The sequence below is a fragment of the Myotis daubentonii genome, chromosome 2 (genome assembly GCF_963259705.1).
Source record: "Myotis daubentonii chromosome 2, mMyoDau2.1, whole genome shotgun sequence".
Classification (NCBI taxonomy): domain Eukaryota; kingdom Metazoa; phylum Chordata; class Mammalia; order Chiroptera; family Vespertilionidae; genus Myotis; species Myotis daubentonii.
Window position 1 is genome coordinate 34990527 of NC_081841.1, and position 19777 is coordinate 35010303.

The 19777-nt window shown below is 36.4% G+C and overlaps 1 protein-coding gene across 3 annotated transcripts in view; it reads left to right on the forward strand.

The window, feature by feature from the left end:
* The window catches only part of IRAG2 (inositol 1,4,5-triphosphate receptor associated 2), an 84937-nt gene that overhangs the window by 55303 nt on the left and 9857 nt on the right, over positions 1–19777 (forward strand). Inside the window, exons 24-32 of one of the 3 annotated variants that reach the window (XM_059682388.1) lie at positions 8560–8606; positions 8716–8780; positions 8931–9026; positions 10816–10886; positions 12832–12889; positions 14185–14248; positions 14334–14361; positions 14610–14750; positions 18834–18968. In XM_059682388.1, the coding sequence (XP_059538371.1) occupies positions 8560–8606; positions 8716–8780; positions 8931–9026; positions 10816–10886; positions 12832–12889; positions 14185–14248; positions 14334–14361; positions 14610–14750; positions 18834–18968 (705 nt within the window). The remainder of the gene's footprint in view (positions 1–8559; positions 8607–8715; positions 8781–8930; positions 9027–10815; positions 10887–12831; positions 12890–14184; positions 14249–14333; positions 14362–14609; positions 14751–18833; positions 18969–19777) is intronic. The other 2 variants (XM_059682389.1, XM_059682390.1) reach the window with 2 other exon arrangements.

Genomic DNA, 19777 nt, shown 5'->3' on the forward strand with positions numbered 1-19777 from the left:
TCCCTCATTGTGGTTCTGATATGCATTTCTCTAATGACAAATGCCGTTGATCATCTTTTTATGTACTTGTTGACCATTTGTATGTCTTCTTTAGAAATATGCCTACCCAGATATTTTGCTCATTTGTAAAAAAAGGGGTTATTTTTCTTTTTACTACTGGGTTATACAAGTTGTTCTCATTCTTCTTTTTAAGTGTATGTGCCTGACACTTTGTGTTCCTTAGTACCCATCCTACTGAGTAGCTAAGAAAAAGGAAATGAATCTTTTTCTATTAACAGTTGTTGTAAAGGTTTAGTAAAGGAAGTTGAACTTGGAAGCATATAGGATATTTGGGAAGCTGACAGGATGTTTGTTTATTAGTAATTTCCTTTTTATCTGGCACTGATTTCACCAAGAAGGAAGAAACAAACATCAGTTGTGTACTAGGTACTTTGTAGGAAAGCATTTCCACATCGTGTTATTAATCCTCTCCGCAACCTTGAACGTAGGTATTCTCTACCTTTACAGATGACACAGTGATGTTCAGAGAGGTTAAATAACTTGCCCAAGATTGCTCAACTAGTAAGCAGAAAACATGGGATTCAAATTCAAATTTGTGTAGCTTCACAGGATAAGCTGTTCTCACTGCCCCTCTTAGAACATTGAGTTTGGGCGTTTCAATCAGAATAATTACCCATAGTAAACTTGGAAGTAGTCTTTGGCTCAGGAGTGTTCTGGCTTATGTCTATGAAGGACCTCCCAATCCACTCTCTTTAGCATCTGTGACTGGATTGTTTTGTCTACGGTATTGATATCTATTAAAAAATAGAAGCGAACAGAGATCACAATAGAAACTCATTTCAAATACTGTGGGGGGTAGGGTGGGATGGGGGGCAGTCCCTGAAGGTTTACCTGTTGTCTCCTGTGACATTTCTTCTCCAGTCCCAGGAATGAGGCTGTCGGCTGCACGTTGTAGCTGTTACCACCAATTCTCACCATTCCATTTCCAGATTTCTGATCCACTGAAATCTGCACAGCCTGTTCGCTGCACAATTCACTTCCTCATGCCTGTCCCTTGAGTAAATCCCTGCCTCTCACCCCACCGTGCCCCGACGCCCATTTCTCAAACAAGTGGAAAGCTCTCCTTAGAAAATGCTTTCCTAAGCATTCTCATTAACAATAAGTACAAGGAATTAGAATTAAATATGAGATGAAATATATAAAATCATAATCTGTGTTCATCCCAGTGACCCATAAATCATGGTGTTTTCTTCACTCTTTGCCTTCAAACCATAGCATTTTGTTATTCTTGAGGGCCTTCATAACAAACAACTTGACCTGGCATTTGAGCCCCTGTCTTATCTGGTCACAACCTAACTTTCCATCCTTTCCTCATCACTGCCTATGTTTGTCCCTACATGTCAGGCAAGCCAGGTAGTGTCTTGTCAGAATATATCACACAAACCTGTTTATGCTGTTAACCGGAAACATGTACACATCTCCATTTCTCACATTATATTCGACTGTCGGGCCCATTTCAGAAGCCAACACTGCCACAAAACTGTCTTGTTGAAGCAAGAAATGTGCACAGTGAGCATCTCTAGTCTTCCTTGAGGTGGACATCATAATGCATCAGAAGTCAAGAGACCAGTGTTTTCCCTGGTTCTTTTTCTGTGTAACTGTGAAAAGGTCATGTCTTTCAGGCCGTGGTGTCTTCATTTCTCAACTGTCCCACTCAGGAAAATATAAGTTCTTTCAGACCCCAGTCTCTCTTTGTTCTCCCCTATTGTCACCTATATTCTGGTTCCCTTATAGTTCTTTGTTTTCTTCCATTTAATTCTGTAGTAGATTACTCTGGTGGAGAGTGCCCTTGTTTGGCCATTGACCAATGTGCATCTAGCTTCCTACATGAATGTGGTGAACAGTAGCTTTCCCATTAATAATTATTGAATGCCCATTTACTTACTTATTTTTGTACTTCCTTCACGGTCTATTTAAGATATTGTGAGTGAACACTATTGCTTCCTGACTCATTTTTTAGACTGGTGTTCCTGGGAACTTGAGGTTTATTTTGTTTTATTTTATATTTTTTTGTTAATCCTCTCGCAAGGATATTTTTCCATTGATTTTTAGAGAGAGTGAAATGGAGGGGAAAAGATAGAGAGAAACATTGATGTGAGAAAGACACATCGATTGGTTGCCTCCTGCATGCACCCTGACTGGGCTGGGAATTGAGCCTGCAGCTGAGGTATGTGTACTTGATTGGATTGCAACCCAAGACCCTTCAGTCCATGGGCCAACACTCTATCCACTGAGTCAAACTGGCTAGGACTTGAGGTTTATTTTTTGTTCCTCTCCCACATTAATAGAGGAAGCTATATTTTAGCCTCTTATTCGGAAAGCACAGTGCAAGATAAAAGTGAACATCATCTCTCTCACATTGACGTGTCTCTCTCCCTCTCCCTTCCTCTAGAATCAATTAAAAAACACACAACTTTTCATTGCCCAGCCAGTGTGGCTCAGCGGTTGTGTGTCAACTCAGGAACCAAGAGATCACTGGTTCAATTCCTGGTCAAGGCACATGCCCAGGTTGCAGGCTCGATCCCCAGTAGGGGGTGTGCAGGAAGCAGCCGATTGGTGATGTTTCTCTCTCATTGATGTTTATATCTCTCTATTCCTCTCCCTTCCTCTCTCTCTAAAAATCAATAAAAACATGCTTTAAAAAAAAAGGTGAACATCAGTATTCATAAGAGGATCTTTGGTCAGAAAAGGACTCTCATGAGATTAATATCTCAAAAAGAACATCCCATAATTTTGGGCCCAATTTGGGGCATTCTTGGGGAGGATAAAGGTACTTTATTGACCCAGGGAAATTTATTTATTCGGGACATTTTAGTGTAAAGAGGAAAGAAGGTAGTCAATTATTTCCAGTCCTTCTCTTTTAGAGATTCAGACTGAAATATTTATGGAAGTAATGTCTGTGCTATCTGGGATTAGCTTCAGAACAATGTAGAGGTGGGTTTAGTGGGTAATAATATGGGTGGAGCAATGTTGAGCATAGGTCAAATATTGTTAAATCTAAATAACTGAACACAAAGCTTAATCATTCTACTTTTGTATTTGTTTGAAATTTTTTTCAAATAAGGACTTAAAATCTTTAGCCACTTAGCAAAAGCTTTGGAATTGAGCAGGTCTGGATTTCAGACTGGCTCTGCTGCTTTTTAGCTGTGTGAACTTGGAAAAGGGAACCTCTCTCAGTTTGGTTCTACCCCCTGTGAAACAGAGGTATTACTTTGCAGGGTTTTTTTGAGGATTCCAATAGACATGTACACAGATACAAAAATTATGTATGTACATACACATATACATATCTGCAATGACTAAGTTCTGGTTTAATTAGTCCATGGAAACATACCAAGTAGTTCTTATTTAGAAGAAAGACAAATCTCGATGCAATTTCTCCCCTTGCTGATGGATAGGAAGCCTTTTTTTTTTTTTTTTAACATTTTCAAGTATGTCAATCACCCAGTAGGGCTGGTAGAAACAGTGGTCGGAGCCCAGCTTCCCACTGAATCAAATATTGTTGCTCCCTCAGTAGCTAGACCCAGCTGTATATGTAGTGTCCACTTCAATTCTGCCTCACTCTTGGCAATTTCTTTCTGGGGCCCAGTTGTCTCTCCTTATAGCCTATCTTCCTTTCCTTCTTTACTGTTCCTACCATTAAGTCTGAATTGCAGCCAAAGGGTTCCTAGAACTTTGCAAAGCTGGACTTGTGATTAGGTAGCTGTGTGCGTCTGCAAACACTTCAAGAACTAAGATATTTCATGAAAATTTCTATGAGCACTAACCTAATTCTCCCCTGTACCTACTCCAATCTCAGATCTGACTGCACCAAGGCACTCTAACAAATGTACTGCATGATTCATAGTAAACACTTAGAAATTAGTTAAAACTGTCACCCAGAATCGGAATTATCAGTGGTGTGGAGTTCAGAGGATATCTTGTCACAGGTCAGGGGATAGAAAGATGAGTTTTTGTTTTTCTTTTGGCTGTTAAAAAATCACATACACCAAATAGTGTGCTTTGCTTCGCTTTGAGGTCTCCTTCATGCTAGAACATGTTTTTGTTTAAGATGCACTATCACTAGGAGGAGGTGGCTTGTGAGGCAAAGGGCAGAATCCATTTTAAAATATCTCAGAAGATTTCCTGGCTATTGTCCATCCTGTTCTCTCAAGCTGTGTATGGGTGCAGCATTCATAACCTTGGAGAGTAAATAACACTGCCAGTTGCAAAATAGGAACATGTAGAAGTTGATTGATAACTGTATTATAAAGGAACCTTACAGTGGTGGGTGTGTCCTGGAGATCAGAGGGTGTGGTGTCCTTTTAGTTAGAAATTGGAAAAACAAAACAAAACAAAAAACCAACCACCTGTGAGGCAATTTAGTTTTGTTTAGGTTACAGCAGTTGCGATCTCTTGACACTCATTGTACATTCTTTCTTTTTTTAGAATATGAAACTAACACTGACTCAAGTCAAGGTAGTTATTATTTTTTTTTTAAGTTAGAATGAAATAAGTCCATCTAAGTGCCTTTTGTTCAATTTTTGTTTTTCTCAAAAAAAAATCGTATTAATTTATTTGAATAGCATCAAGTGTTTAAAATAGATCTAATAGTAAAAATTGGTAACATGAATTAGTGGAAGGGCTTCTGATCAGAAAATCTATAGATAAAGGAACAGCTTCTAGAAGAGCAAAAATAAAATAACCTGATTGGGGGCGGGGGGGGGGGGTCATCTAGGTCTATTCATTGCCCTTACTAATAGTTTCAAGGTTATTTCTTATTGTTCTTCATATTTTTCTATCTAAATATTGAAATCATACTGCTGTGTGTGTGTGTGTGTGTGTGTGTGTGTGTGTGTGTGTGTGTGTCCTGCATTTGCTAACCCAGCCCCTGGGAGAATCTGTCTCACTTTGTTCCATGAGTACCTGGCTACCCCACCCTACATTAGATTCTTACTGTCAAAGGCAAATGGGCTGAACCATGGATTTGCATGTAAATGTTATGCAGGTTAGTATTTGAATGGCTGGGACAGGAAGACCGTCCTTCCTGGTGTATGCTCTCAGCATGTTTTGGACTCATTGACTTGAGCCAGTCTCCTATGTAAGTAAGTCTCTCATCTGAACTTTCTTTTTCTTGCTTTTAGTCAATTTCTTTTCCTTAGTTTTACCATATCCATTAGATTACCTTGTTGACAATCTGCCCAGGTCTCACAGTTGTTGTGTGTGGGTTAGATTCTCCTAGAGGTCCAGGATGCTGGTTGGAATAGGGGTGACTTTTGAAGCTGGGAGAAAAGAGCACAATTGGGAAAAGTTTTTGCTGAGTTATCTCCCACCCCCACTCCCTGAGGGGCTCTATCTCCAACTTTCATTAACAATAACTCTAAACTTGAAAAAAAATATTTCTTTTGTCTGGTTATTCTTGTAAGAAAAGAAAAAATCTTGGTAGACCAAATTTATGAAAATCTAGGTTTGAGATATGTTGTATATTGGTGTGTTTCTGATCAGTGAGATTTATACAGATTAATAAATTGGAGCAATATCCAATTGCTTAACTTACAACTGTTCCAAAACAATGCAGTAATGTATGACTACCAACTATATGACATTTCTCCAAAATCTCATAATTATTATTTATTTAATTAATGCATATTTTATGTTTAGCAAAAGGCTTCTCATTAAAATGTTTCATATATGAGGTTTAGGACAAAGAAGAGGCTTATGCAGAGGTTCTGACAAATGAGACATTTGTAATATGATGGAGACAAACTATATTTTTGCTGTATTCATTATCTTGACACTAAATAATTTAACTTTTTAAAAAATCGAAGTGTGTGCAAAATGGTGGGTTCCTTTCCATATTGGAAACTAGTTTAATTAAATAGGAAATAACTACATTCTCTTTATACTTCTTAAATTCAAACGCAAGTATCCATGACCCTGACAGGTACAAGACGTCTCTTTCTGACTAAATTAGCTTTTAGTTAGTGCAATATAATTATTACATGTAACAAACATTATTCATTATAGCCCAATAATAAGTGTTATTTCAAACTACACATAACAAATTTTTTTATGTTATGGAGTGTGAAAAGGGCCTGATTTTTATTATTATTAAGGAATCATTCTTTGCTGACTTTTATGAAGTATGATACTCAATGAAACTGAAAGATATTTATTTTTTATCTTTATAGCTTTATTTCTTATATATTTTGGAATATAGTTAAATAAGCATACAGTAATTACTAACACAAGTTATTAAAATATTTTTTAAGGATAGGGCCATCATTATTTAACCACCCAGAGTATAAGGTACAATTTCTCTACAAAATTTAATTCAAATATTATCCCACTCTGTCCTGTTCTGTGCATATTACTTTCCTCTGTGGAATGCTGCCTGTAATATATGAAGTGTTTGTTTTATATTTCTGTCTTCCTGACTGGCCTACGAGCTCTCCTGGGGCAAGAACTGTGTTTTTGTGTGTTACTGTTCCTAGTACAAAGTGGGCCTTTGATGATCCTTGTTGAATTAAACTGATGTCTTGAGGGGCTTCAGTCTGACCCGTATAATCTGACCCAAAGATATTTAAAGCAGAGAAGGACTGAAATAAAAGGGAGAGGACTCCTCAGTATGGATACGTAGGAGAATTAGATACAAATTCTAGCTTTGCAAAGTTTGTGGAGTTTTCTAAACATTTGAGGTGAACATGTAAAAATTTTATTAGAAGTCTTTGCCTCCCCAATAGCCTGGGTTAGGGTATCTCAGAAACAGGTTTTTTTTGTGTTGTTTTTTTTTTGGGGGGGGGGGTGTTTGTTGTTGTTATTTATCTTCACCCAAGGATATCTTTCCATTGATTTCTTAGAGTGGAAGGGAGGGGGGAGAGACAGAGAGAAACATTGATGTGAGAGACACATCGATTGGTTGCCTCCCACATGTGTCCCGACCAGCTCCAGGGATAGAGCTTGCAACCATGGTATGTGCCCTTGACCAGAATCGAACCCAGGACTCTTCAGTCTGCAGGCCAACACTTTGCTAGGGCTCAGAAACAGTTTTGTTTACAGGCGAGAGGACACTATATTTATTTTGATCTGGGTTTACAGGCTGCCACCATTCTGAATATTCCTGGGAAATTCATTTATTCATTGGCTTTACTTTCCTTACCTAAAAAGTAACCTTTTCTTGTTAAAACCCACTGCATCAGATTGTTGGGAAATTAAGTGAGATGATACATAAAAGGGCTTTTGTAAATTTTAATGTACTCAACAGGTAGATGTAAGCTGCTGGTATTGTACTGGGTAACACATTCAGCAAACTCTTGTAGACCTTCACTTCTTCTGTGGCTATGGTCAGGTTTAGCTTGGATGGATTCTAACTGCTGTGTATGACACCCAGCATCCCGCCACTGAAACCTGTTGTTGGTTGTGGCAGTTCATACATTTTATGTTTGATTATGGAATACTTTAAATGTGTCCATTTTTTTCATTGTCTGTGCAGAGTTTTTTTTTAAGACAACTTTTTTAAAAAGTATTTTTTAATTGATTTCAGAGGGAGAGGGAGAGAGCGATAGAAACATCAATGATGAGAGAGAATCATTGATCAGCTGCCTCTTGCACACCATCTACTGGGGGCCAAGCCTGAAACCCGGGCATGTGCCCCAACCAGGAATCAAACCGTGACCTCCCGGTTCATAGGTCGACACTCAACCACTGAGCCATGCTGGCTGGACATGTGCAGGTTTTTGATATGTCCAAATAATTCAAGTTTTATTAAATTTTAATTTATTTTCCTAAATAGATCAAATAATAATGAAAATATGCTTATTAGAAAATATTACTATTACAGAGAAACCTATGTTCTACTGTATTTTTTGAAATAGAATAAGTGAACTCATCACCCCTAATGTCCCAAAGTTCCCCCCAAATTAGGAACTCCTGATAGAGACTAAGTTCAAAAGAGATTTTCAAACATTTGGCCAAGCAGGCTGGGACTTGTTAAGCCCATTTGAGCACCTAATAATAGGTGCTGCCTTAGAGGGAATCCTTTAGATCTTTGAGAATTTGATTAAGTTTAAAGTGTCTGATCTGTCAAGCTAGAAAATTGAGAACCATTTTAAAACCACCAGGTCAAAAGTTTTAGGTTGAGTAATATCTCCATAAGTAGAAATGTTTTATGTCCACATAGAATGTTCTGTTTAAAGAAAACTTGACTTAAAACATGAAACAAACTCGACCTGCCCTTTATGTTTAGAATTTGTTTTGCCCAAGAATTTGTCAGGTTTTATTTAAATATTGGACTTGGAAGTATACTTCAAGTTGGATTTTTTTTGCAAGTACAGCATTGAGGAAGTAGGCCTATCCATCTGCCCTGTGTAATCCCATCTCTATATCCTCTCCAAAAGAGCTAAGTCAATATAGGTTCATTTAAAATTATATGAAAATGTTTGCTTAAAACCACCTTTCTGGAATGGAAAATGTCAAATTGTTGGACTTATTTCTCCTTTTCCCCCTTTTTTTCCCCTTGAGGAGAATGCTATTGAACGCTTGACTCCTGAGAGCCTGCCACAGTCCAGGTTTGCCTTGTCTGTTGTATGTGTGTGAATTTGTATGCATATTCAATTAATTTTTGAGAGATTTCTTTGGGCCTGACACCTCAAAATATTTCTTCCACTCTTTTGGCAGAGACTATTCCACACTATCATCTCCTGGACCCACGTCATCCACTGAGAGTACTGTAACTTCAAGTGGTGAGTGGACTCGGAAAAGATATCAACATAGAGTGTTAGTATTATAACTGTGAGCTTGAGGTCCTGTGCCCTGCTGACGTGTGTGCAAATGAAAAGAACACAGGCAAATACTTTTGCATAGTATTCGTGCTCTTAGTTTCTTCCTGTCAGAAACTTTGAATAAGGCTTCTGGTTACCTTGCTTGTAAATCACTCTGTGAGAAAAAGAAGGATAGAAGATCAGATTCTGCTATGATAAAAGTCAAAGGTAAGCTCTTAAAGGGATCAAGTATAGTTTCCAATCTGAAACACTAAGCAGGCCTATAAGCCAGTAGAGTAACTATTCTCAGTAGCATTATCCTTTAAAAAGAATTTGGAGACTTAATTTAGAGAAATTAAGTCCAAGAGATGACTATTGCCTTTACATATGGTAATGTTACCAACCCTTTTTTTCAATTTTATATATAAAACCAAAATTACAATATATTCAATAAAATTTTCTTTATGGCAAAGATTGATTAGCCACAACTGGGTCTCGACTTTGGCTCAGATGTAGAATCTGAGCCAAAGGAAATTCCAGAACCCTAGTTAGAATCTATTAGGTTATGAGATAGACCAATTAGTGATGGCCCCATTCAGGAGGCAAAAGAACTAACTAGATGACATGTTAGATCCTTTCTGCCACTTGACTCTGAAAATAAAGTAGTTATTGTCAACCATTCCCAGTGAGACACCACTTATTATAAATAATATGGAGGGGAATTTGCCAATATGTACCAAAATGTTAAATGTGCATATCTTGTGATAAAACAATTTGATTTCAGGAATTTATTCTATAGATCTAAGTACACACACACAATATGACATATGTATGAATTTATTTTCTGTATTGTCTGTAATAACAAAATATTGAAAACAAGTTAACTATCAGTAGGATAGAATACTAGTTAATATATTTTGACATATCCATGTAATGAAATACTTATATGTATTCATAAAACATATATAAGGAACCTGTTTTCTTGGAAGGTTAGGAACTTTTATTTCTTGAAGAAGAAAACCACACTCACCAATAATTATGTTTTACATATAAAAATTTATTAAAAGGAAGACAGAAAAAAGTTTTTTGTATGTATAAAATATCTTTGGAAGGGTAGATAAAACAACAGAAAGTGGATTTCTGTATGGCATGGATGGGAGGACAAATTTTCACTGTGAAACATTTTAAATTTTTAAATGTATGGACCTTATGAATTTATTATCTGTCTTAAAACTTAAAGAAAAATGAAAATGAAATTTCCATAGGAAAAATTTATACCTCTGAAGAAGTGTTTACCATTTTGTTCTTATTTCCATAAAAATTTGAAAATATAACACAGTCTTCAACTATTTTTTTTTCTTAAACAGAAAGGAACAAAACCTACCTATAGCTGTTAACTTTTGTGCCTACACTGAGCTAAATTCAGGACAATGGATCCTGTGAAGAGGAAAATCATTATTAAGTACATTACAATGCAAATAAAGTACACAAAAATAAGGGGAAATTACACAAAGGAATGGCATAATTTAAAAGCCATCTCTCTTCTTAGTTTGAGGACATTTTACTTAGAAAGATACGTATTTTAGAAGGCGATCTTTTGTTATCAGCCTTAGGTATGTAATTTTAAAAACCCGTTTGTCAGGCTATAAAAAAGCCACTAAGCTACTAATTGCCCATCCTTCCTTCATCCAGTTTCTATAATTATACTAGTAATGTGCCTGTTTTTTAACAAAGCAGCAGCAGCCTTTAAAAAGATACTAAAATCTGGAGTATTTGAAGGCCATTTATACAGATGTTAATTTCTACTAATTATATGGCTAGCTTCCCTGGGAACCTCCGTTTCTCTAGTCTTGATTCTGAATCCATGGGCACCTTTAAAGTTATGCAGTATGAATTTATCTCACATGTTAAGGTTTGTGCTACTCACTAGTCTGCTCATATTGCCACCCTCACTATTTCTTCCTCTTTTTTTTGATACAGCTCCCCAACTGTTTAGTGTGTTTTCTTTTTCTCATAGACGCAAGTCCAGCTCAAGAGAATATTGCACTCCAAAGCTCTATGAATGAGAACAAAACCATGTTAAAACTGGTAAGGAAATATACATGAGTTAACAATAAAAGTAATGATATATTACAATGGTGGAACTGTTCCTTTAAGTTTGCAAAATACTCTTAAAGGCACTATCTCATTTTCTCCTTTCAAAATATCATGGGGTTAGAAGAATGTAATTATACAAATATTTTATAAGAAAGTTGAGGCCAAAGCATCCCCATGACTTGTCCCAGCTCACACAGCAGAGTCTTTAATTCACTCATTTATTCTTCAAAGGTCTACTGAAAACAAGCCCAATATCAATCAGTAGAGGACTTTTAAATAAGTGAAAGCACTAATAAACAAGGTTGAATAAAACACTGATATCTATCTTAAAGATATGTTCTAATTAGGAGAAGAAGCATACAGTTACTCCATAATTGGAGTGCGATGAGTGATGGGAAAGGAAAATGCTTGGGGTGAGAGGCCAAAAGAGATGTCATGGAGGAGGTATGAATGAACATGAGAGGAGGGAGGGAGGAAGAAGAGGAGAATTTGTGGGGTAAAATAAGATCAGTTGGAAATAAAGTTTCAGGCCGATGTGAGACATCAATAGTTTGTAAGGAGATTTCATATGTGACTACTAGTATAAACCCATTTTCTTAAACTTGCCAATGGGACTTTTAGAAGCAGATACACATTTGTGAGTTATCAGCAAAGAACCAAGTATGTGGATAAGATCTCCCAAGGATTTGGCAGTCAGGGAAAGAGCACTGAGGATAATTAACTCTCAATGATTCCATTTTCTAATATGAGAAGGCAATGCAGAGGAGCCTGAGGAGAAGGTGTTGCAGTGATGGGGAGGTGTTGGGAGAGCAGAACCAAGGGAAGAGACATCTTCAAAAAAGAAAGGGTAATGGGTTGTCTTAGATGCCACAGTGAAGTCAAGTAAGACAAAGGCTGGAGAATATCCTTTGGATTTGGCAGTAGGGACTTCACTGATAACTGAGAGAGCAGTTTTCTTGGTGTGTTGGGTATAGGAGCAGAGTAGTTTGTTGTTGACTAATGGGACACAAAGAACTGGAAACTCAACTACGGACAACTCCTCCCAGAGCGTGGCCATGAAGGTCAGGAGAGGGAGAAAATGTCATAGCTGGAAGTGGTCACGGGGTTGAATGAGGATTCAAAAAACTTAAGAATATTTTAATGTTGACAAGAACGATCCAGTGCTTTACCTGTAGTGTTGCAATTGTTAAATTTTATCGGTCTTAGTTTCAACTGCCTTCTAATTACATGATATGGTTATCAGTGGCTCTACCAAGGAAATTTGACTTAGACTCATTTTTATGGAAAATTTCTAAGAATGTTGAGTAATTATTATCATAAAATGATTGTATACCTACAGCTTTCCTATCAGATTGCCCAGGCAGTGCAATATAACCCTCTTATTATGGAGATTCTTGTTGTATAGATACATTTGTAAGAGAGGTGATCAGTGACCTCCAAGTAATTTCATATGGAATAAAAGCCAAACAGCACCATCTTGGCCGTTATTTTTGCCACAGTTTCTCCAATAACCCATTGCATGCGATAGTCCTAGAACACCCCACTTCCCTTTCCCTCTTCATCTATCCGATCCTACCTCTCCATCAGGCTTCCTCATGCTCCATGTCAGCAGAGACTTTCCATGCTACTCTGCCATGGCGTCTCTCTTCCTCCTCTGCCGTGCACCTACTTATCTAGATCCCATTTATTTAGCCATTCATCCTAGTTTGCTTGGTGGTAACTTGTATCCTGTTTGCAGGTTTTCATATATTTCTGTCCTTCGTGCTGCAACTAGATTGGAAACCCCCCTGGGGCCAGTCCTGTTTCTTCTTTAACCCTAGGACAGTTTGTTGTTTGTTTTTAGTGTTTTGACCAGGTAGGGTTAGGGGAGGACAGGAAGTTGGTTATAAAGGATATCCACTTGATGTACAACAATAAAATCTCTTTATGATTTTAGGAAGCCAAAGAGGAAACCAAAACAATAAATGAGCCTAGAAAAGAATGTGTCGCAGGAGGTAAGGCATGTTCTCTCTGAACCCCCATGTGAACATTTTTTCCCTGCTGGCATTTTTATGGGTGAAGTCTTTCTGAGTACAGATGTGGCATCTACAAATTGTGCATCACTAGATAAAATTAGCCAATAGAACTGATTCTTGATTCCGTTTGTATTGTTTTCAAAAAGTCACATTAATGTTGCCACTGATTGTTAGACCCCAGAGGACTACTGCCCTGTTGTGAACTAAGAACCATGCCAATGTTGGGAGTAAATTCTCCAAGTTCATGAGTCAGTATTTAAAGAACAAGTGCTCTAAGCTTCCCTCCCCATTTCACCTTTAATAGGAGGGAGTAGTGGACAGAATTCAGGCTTTGGGGTCACACAGACTCTATACTGGGTCAGTCTCTGACTAGCTTTGACTTTGGGAAGTTATGTAATTTGAGTCTTAATTTTCTCATCTGCAAAATGGAAAAGATGAGTAAAAAGATGTTGTCCTTTATGGAGAGCATTCTATGTGCTAAATTCTTTATGGACATAGTTTTATTTAGGTCTCCCAAATACCTATGTGTGGTAGGTAAGCTGTGATTCGGTTTCCTAGTCTGTGAACTGCAGATAATAACAGTATCTATCACAGACGTTTTACTGTGAGGATTGAATAAATTATGTTTGAAGCACTTAGAAAAGTGTTAGGCAGAGAAGTTTCCATAAAAGTTAGCTACTATAGAACAATAATATCATCCTTATTTTGTAAATGGTCTGATGAAGTTGATACTTCTCCTCTTTGTGAAGTTGTCGTTAAGAGTGTCACTAGTACAGATAACGAGCTTTGCGTGGGACTTGCATGTAGTAAACCTGTGATTGAATGGTTGAGACCATGTGTATTGTTGATGTTGTTGTTATCAGTATCAGTATTGTTATTATTATTATTACACTATTATTATTCTTACTACTAGTACTGCAATCACTATTACTCTTGCTGCTGCTATTCTAACTTTGCTATGAAAGAACCAGGGCACCAGAGGAAGGTATGCATTTAGCCACAGGATCAAGTCAAACAACATTCAAATGCAAAGAGAAAAAATTGAGCTGTCTCTTGAGTCAAAGACTATTCATTCACATGCTGAATGAGTAGCATAGCATAACATTATGCTATGTTTCAGCAAATGCATTATTGGCTAGCTATCATCTCAGACATATTTCAGTGAAACGCCTTTGTTTAGTGATGAGAGGACATAACATTTTATTGAATGTGCCTTTAGCTGTTGCTGTTAATAAGCCTTTTTAACCAAATAATATCTGACTGTCTTTTAATAGACGCTGCCGTTTCCTCTCCTCCTGTAACCACTGTGAAATCGGTTAACTTTAAACAAAGCGACAAGTAAGCTCTTCTTCACATAGCATGCTAACGTTTTTTGCTTTTCTGTTGAATTGTGTTTGAATAAGTTCTTTGTCTTATCCTACAGCACTTCTGCAAATGAGAAGGAGGTAGAGGTGAGTTTAAAGTAAATGTTTTTTATTTTAATGTTTAAAAAGTGTTTCAGGCTCATTTGCGTATAGTCGCTTCACACTTTTGCACAGCTGCCATACATTTGGTGATGACAAGTGCAGGTCAAGTCTATGCGTGTCAACACTATGTTGCTGAGAAGAGAAAGAAATGCCTCGGTATAATTCAGTATTAGACTGAGATATTTGACTACATCCAATTTTCTCCCTTGACCTTCATGTTAATTTGACAACAGGCCGAATTTCTCAGATTATCTTTGGGATTTAAGTGTGACTGGTTCACCTTAGAGAAAAGACTGAAGCTTGAAGAAAGAACCCGTGACTTGGCAGAAGAAAATTTGAAGAAAGAAATCACTAACTGTGTGAAGCTGTTGGAGGTAAGAATCACATTTGGGGACTGTGCAATGTTTTTAAAATTGCATATAAGTTTACTGATTTGACTGAAACTGACACCAAGTACCAAGCACTCCCAATGTGAATTAAGAGGAGGTAAGAATTCAGAATCAGGGTAAAATAAAAAAGATTCACTAATCGGAGAGAATAAGAAATAAACAATAATTGCCTTTTAAATTAGTCGTATGAGTTCTCTGACTTCGTTCTATATTTTCAAATAGATTTCAGGCAGAAAAGTTATCAGACAGAAAACTGAGAAATAGGAGATCATATCAATTTTAATATTCAAAGAAAATAATCAAAAGTCTATTTCCATCTAATTAACTAAAAAAACAGAGAGCCCTCTGTAAGGTTACAGAGCAGTGTAACAACTACTATTCTTCCATTTTGGGAAGTCACAATAAATATAGAGATGGGTTGGGAAACTAAGAGGGCTAATTGTGGGAAAGAAAAATAAAAGTTTAGGAACCATACTCTGTATTTTTTATTGTGGTAAAAGACACCTAGCAAAATTTACCATGTTAACCATTTTAAGTGTACAGTTCCGTGGTGTTACCTATATTTACATTGTTGTGAACAGATGTTCAGCTCTCCCTTCCCCCTCTTCACAGCCCTAGTAACCACCATTCTACTGTCTGTTTCTATGAATTTGACTAATTTAATTACCTCATATAAGTGGAACCATACAGTACTCGTCTTTTTGTAACTGACTTATTTCACTTAGCATACTATCTTCAAAGTCAATTCATGTTGTGACATATGACGGGGTTTCCTTCCTTCCTAAGGCTGAATAAAATGTTCCATTTGTGTATATACCACATTTTGTTTCTTCATTTATTGATGGACATTTGAGTTGCTTCTACCTCTTGGCTATTGTGGACATTGCTGCTATGTCTGCATATATCTCTTTGAGAACCCTGCTTTCAGTTATTTTAGAAATATTCCCAGAAGTGGGATTGCTGGATCATATGGAGTTCTAGTTTTATGGTTTTTTTGAGGAGCAACCATACTGTTTTGCATAGTGGTTACACTATTTTACAATCCTACTAACAGTGCACAAAGGTTTCAATTTCTTCACATCCTAGCCAACAGGTTCTTTTCTGATTTTTTTTTCTCCATGGTAACCATCCTAATGGGTGAAAGGTAGTATCTCATTGTGGTTTTCTATTTGCTTTTCCCTGATGATTAGGTTTGTTGAGCATCTTTTCTTATGTTTGTTGGCCATTTGTGTATCATCTTTGGAGCAAAATGTCTATTTAGGTCCTTTGTCAACTTTTCAGTAAGATGTGTGATTTGCAAATACTTTCTCCTATTCCATTGGTTGCCTTTTCACTCTTTCCTTTGATGCACAAAAGTTTTTAAGTTTGCTCTATTACTATTGGTCTATTTTTGCTTTTATTGCCTGTGCTTTTGGTGTCATATCCAAGCAGTCATTGCCAAATCCAACGTCATTAAGCTTTATCCTATATTTTCTTCTGGAGTTACATAGTTTTGGTTTTTTAATCCATTTTGAGCTGATTTTTATATATGATATAAGATGAGAGTTCCAATTCACTCTTTTGCATGTGGCTATTCAGTTTTTCCAACATCATTTGTTGAAGAGACAAGCCTGTTCCTCATTGTGTGCTCTTGGCACCACTGCCAAAGATAATTTGACCCGATATGCATAGGTTTATTTCTGGGCACTCTATTCTGTTCCATTGATCTACATGTCTGTGTTTGTGCCAGTACACTTTTGATTACTGTGGCTTTGTAATGTTTTGAAAGTAGGAAGTACGAATCCTCCAAGTTTGTTCCTTTTTTTAAAGTTGTTTTGGCTATTTGGGGGTCTTTTGAGATTCCATATGAATTTTGGATGAATTTTTCTATTTCTGCAAAAAATTCCATTGAGGTTTTAATAGAGATTGCATTAAATCTATAGACTGATTTTGGTGGTATGGGCATCTTTTTTTTTTTTCACTGTATACCTTTTGAATTGAAGTCTTCCAATATATGACACAGGATGTCTTTCCCTTGTTGTATGTGTCTTTAGTTTCTTTCAGCAGTGTTTTATAGTTTTTAGTGTACAAATCTTTACCTCCTTGATTTATTCCTAAGTATTTTATTTTCTGTGGTGCTATTGCAAATGAAATTGTTTTCTTAATTTCATTTTTTATTGTTCATTGTTAGTGTATATAAATGCAATTCATTTTTGTATGTTGTTTTGTATCCTATGACTTTGCTAAATTCATTTATTCTAACAGTCTTTTGTGGAATCTTTGGGGTTATATAACAGAAATAATTTTACTTCTTCCTCTCCAATGTGGCATTTTGTTTCTTTCACTTGCCTAATTGCTCTGGCAAGGACTTCCAGTACTAAACTGCATGGAAGTGGTGAGAGTAGGCATCTTGCCTTGTTCCTGATCTTATAGAAAAAATTTTGTCTTTCACCATTAAATATTGTTAGCTGATGGCTTTTCATCTATGCCCTCTATTATACTGTGGTAGTTTCCTTCTATTTCTAGTTTTTTGAATGTTTTTATTACTGGTATGAAGGGTGTTAAATCTTGTCAAATATTTTTCTGCAATAATTTAGATGATGAGGTGGCTTTATCTTTTAATCTCTTAATGTGGTTTATTGCATCAATTGATTTGTATATGTGAAACTATCCTTAATTCCAAGAACCAATCTTACTTGGCCATAGGTAGAGACCTTTTAATGTGCTATTGAATTCAGTTTGCTAATATTTTGTTGAGAATGTTTATATAAGTATTCATAATGGATAATGGTCTGTAATTTTCTTGTAGTCCGGCTTTGGTATCAGTGTAATAATATTGGCTACAAAGAATTGTCTTGCAAGTATTCCCTCCTCTTTAATTTTTTGGAAGAATTTCAGAAGGATTGGTGTTAATTCTTTAGTTGTTTGGTAGAATTCTCCAGTAAAGCCTGGTACTGGACTTTGTTTTGTTGGGGTATTTTTGATAACTCTTTCAATCTCCTTACTAGTTATTGATTTATTCAAATAGTCTATTTCTTCACAATTCAGTTTTCTTAAACCATTTCCATTGGCTGAGAACTAATATATGCTCTCCCCTTTACAATTAAGGTGGTTTTTTAAACTAGCAAGGAAATTGTGTGTTTGATAATGGCTATTGCAATTGATTAGCAACTCATATATGTCTGTCTGCTTCAGAAGTGTCTGCCATTTATTGAACACCTACTGTGTAGCAAACAACTGGCATCTATTACCTCTCATGTCACAGTATTCCTGGAAAGGAGATAGAATTGTCTTTTCCTGACAGATGTGGAAAAAGTAAATCAGGAAGTTTGACACTATAACCTTTCTATAATTAGGGTTCAATTTACAGTCAATATTACCTTATAATTTTATTGGTAGAACTTTTTCTTTTTTTGCTATACAGTGTATGGTGTTTTAGATTGGGGCAAGTCTTCAAAATATGCTCATGATCACACAGCTAGGGAGCAGTAGCTTGTTTGCTTCCAAACTCGCTGTTCTCTGAATTCTGTCCCCACCCCAGTGAGAAGGATGGTCCTCCAAGGGAGGGCCATCATTTTGCATGAAGGGCACAGGTTGGAGAGAAATATTCATATGGCAATGAAGGCATACCCACATAATCAGCCCAGTCACTTTGTCACCAATGGAAGAGCAAGTGTAGTAGTCAGAACCATACCTAATTTCAGTATATTTTCATTACTTTTCTTTAAAAATTAAAACTATGCTCCTCAATAATATATTCAACTCATTTATAAGCTTATTTCTTAATATTAGCAATTACACCCATTCCATTGTAGAAGAAAAATATAAATACACATAAAGGTGGAGCAAATTTGAGACGAAGGGATCAAGAATAGATATAGAAAGCTTTGTGAGCCCCTGCATAAGCCTACTTGATAGCCAATAAAGGTATTAATATTTCAGTATCTTTCATTATTGGTCTTAACAGTGCTTTTCATTCTCCACCAAGAAAATTGAGATTTGACTGTTGTCTGCACTTACAATATAGTGTTAGGATCGCTTGCTGGATTTGGGGGTTGGATGCTTCCTAATGCCTTTCTTTCTGTGCAGTTGTTAACACCTCTTTGTGAAGATGACAACCAGGCCCAGGAGATCATCAAGAAGCTGGAGAACAGTATAACGTTCCTCAGCCAGTGCACATTACGAGTGGCCAGTAGGGCTGAGATGTTGGGAGCCATTAATCAGGTAATCTTTCTCTATTTCTGTAGTTATAATGAAATTACTAAAATGATTATTTTCCCTGAAATTATAGATTATATTTCTAAGAATAAGTTTTAGAAAACTCTTTATTGTACAAGACATATATGTTTAATACAGAAGAATGAAAAATGGCATATGTGAATAAAAATGTAAAATAGAATCTCTCATAATAATATTAGCCAGTGACAGTCATTATAAAAATGTTGTTATAGTTTTGTAGACACTGCCTTCATACAGTGTTATAATCTGCTTCTTTTTCACTCAACATCTAGCACAGATAGCTTTCTGTGTGGTATAAATCCATAAGTGACATTATTTTATGGTATTGGTTGAATAGATCATAAATTATTTTTCCTATATTTAGTCATTTCAGAATATACTTGATATTTTGCTCTTGTAAACACTACTATAATAAATATCCTCAGATATGCAGCTTTGCACACTTATTCATAGAGAAGTAGAATTTCAAATTTTCTTTGTGGGAAGACTTTAATTTTTTTAATCTATACCTAAACAAATTTGGTAAAATATATTTTCCTAAGAAGGAGAAATTTAAGTGTAGAGAGAGTTTTAGTTTGATCATTTGTTATATACTTTTAATATCCTACTTTTTATGCCCTCACTATATGATAATATTTTATTTTTATTAAAGTTATGTATACATAGTTTTAAAAAGTTAAGTAGTTTTCCTGGCCAGTGTGGCTCAGTGGTTGAGCACCGACCCATGCTCCAAGAGGTCACAGGTTTGACTCCCTACCCAGGGCATATGCCTGGTTTGCTGGCTCGATCCCCAG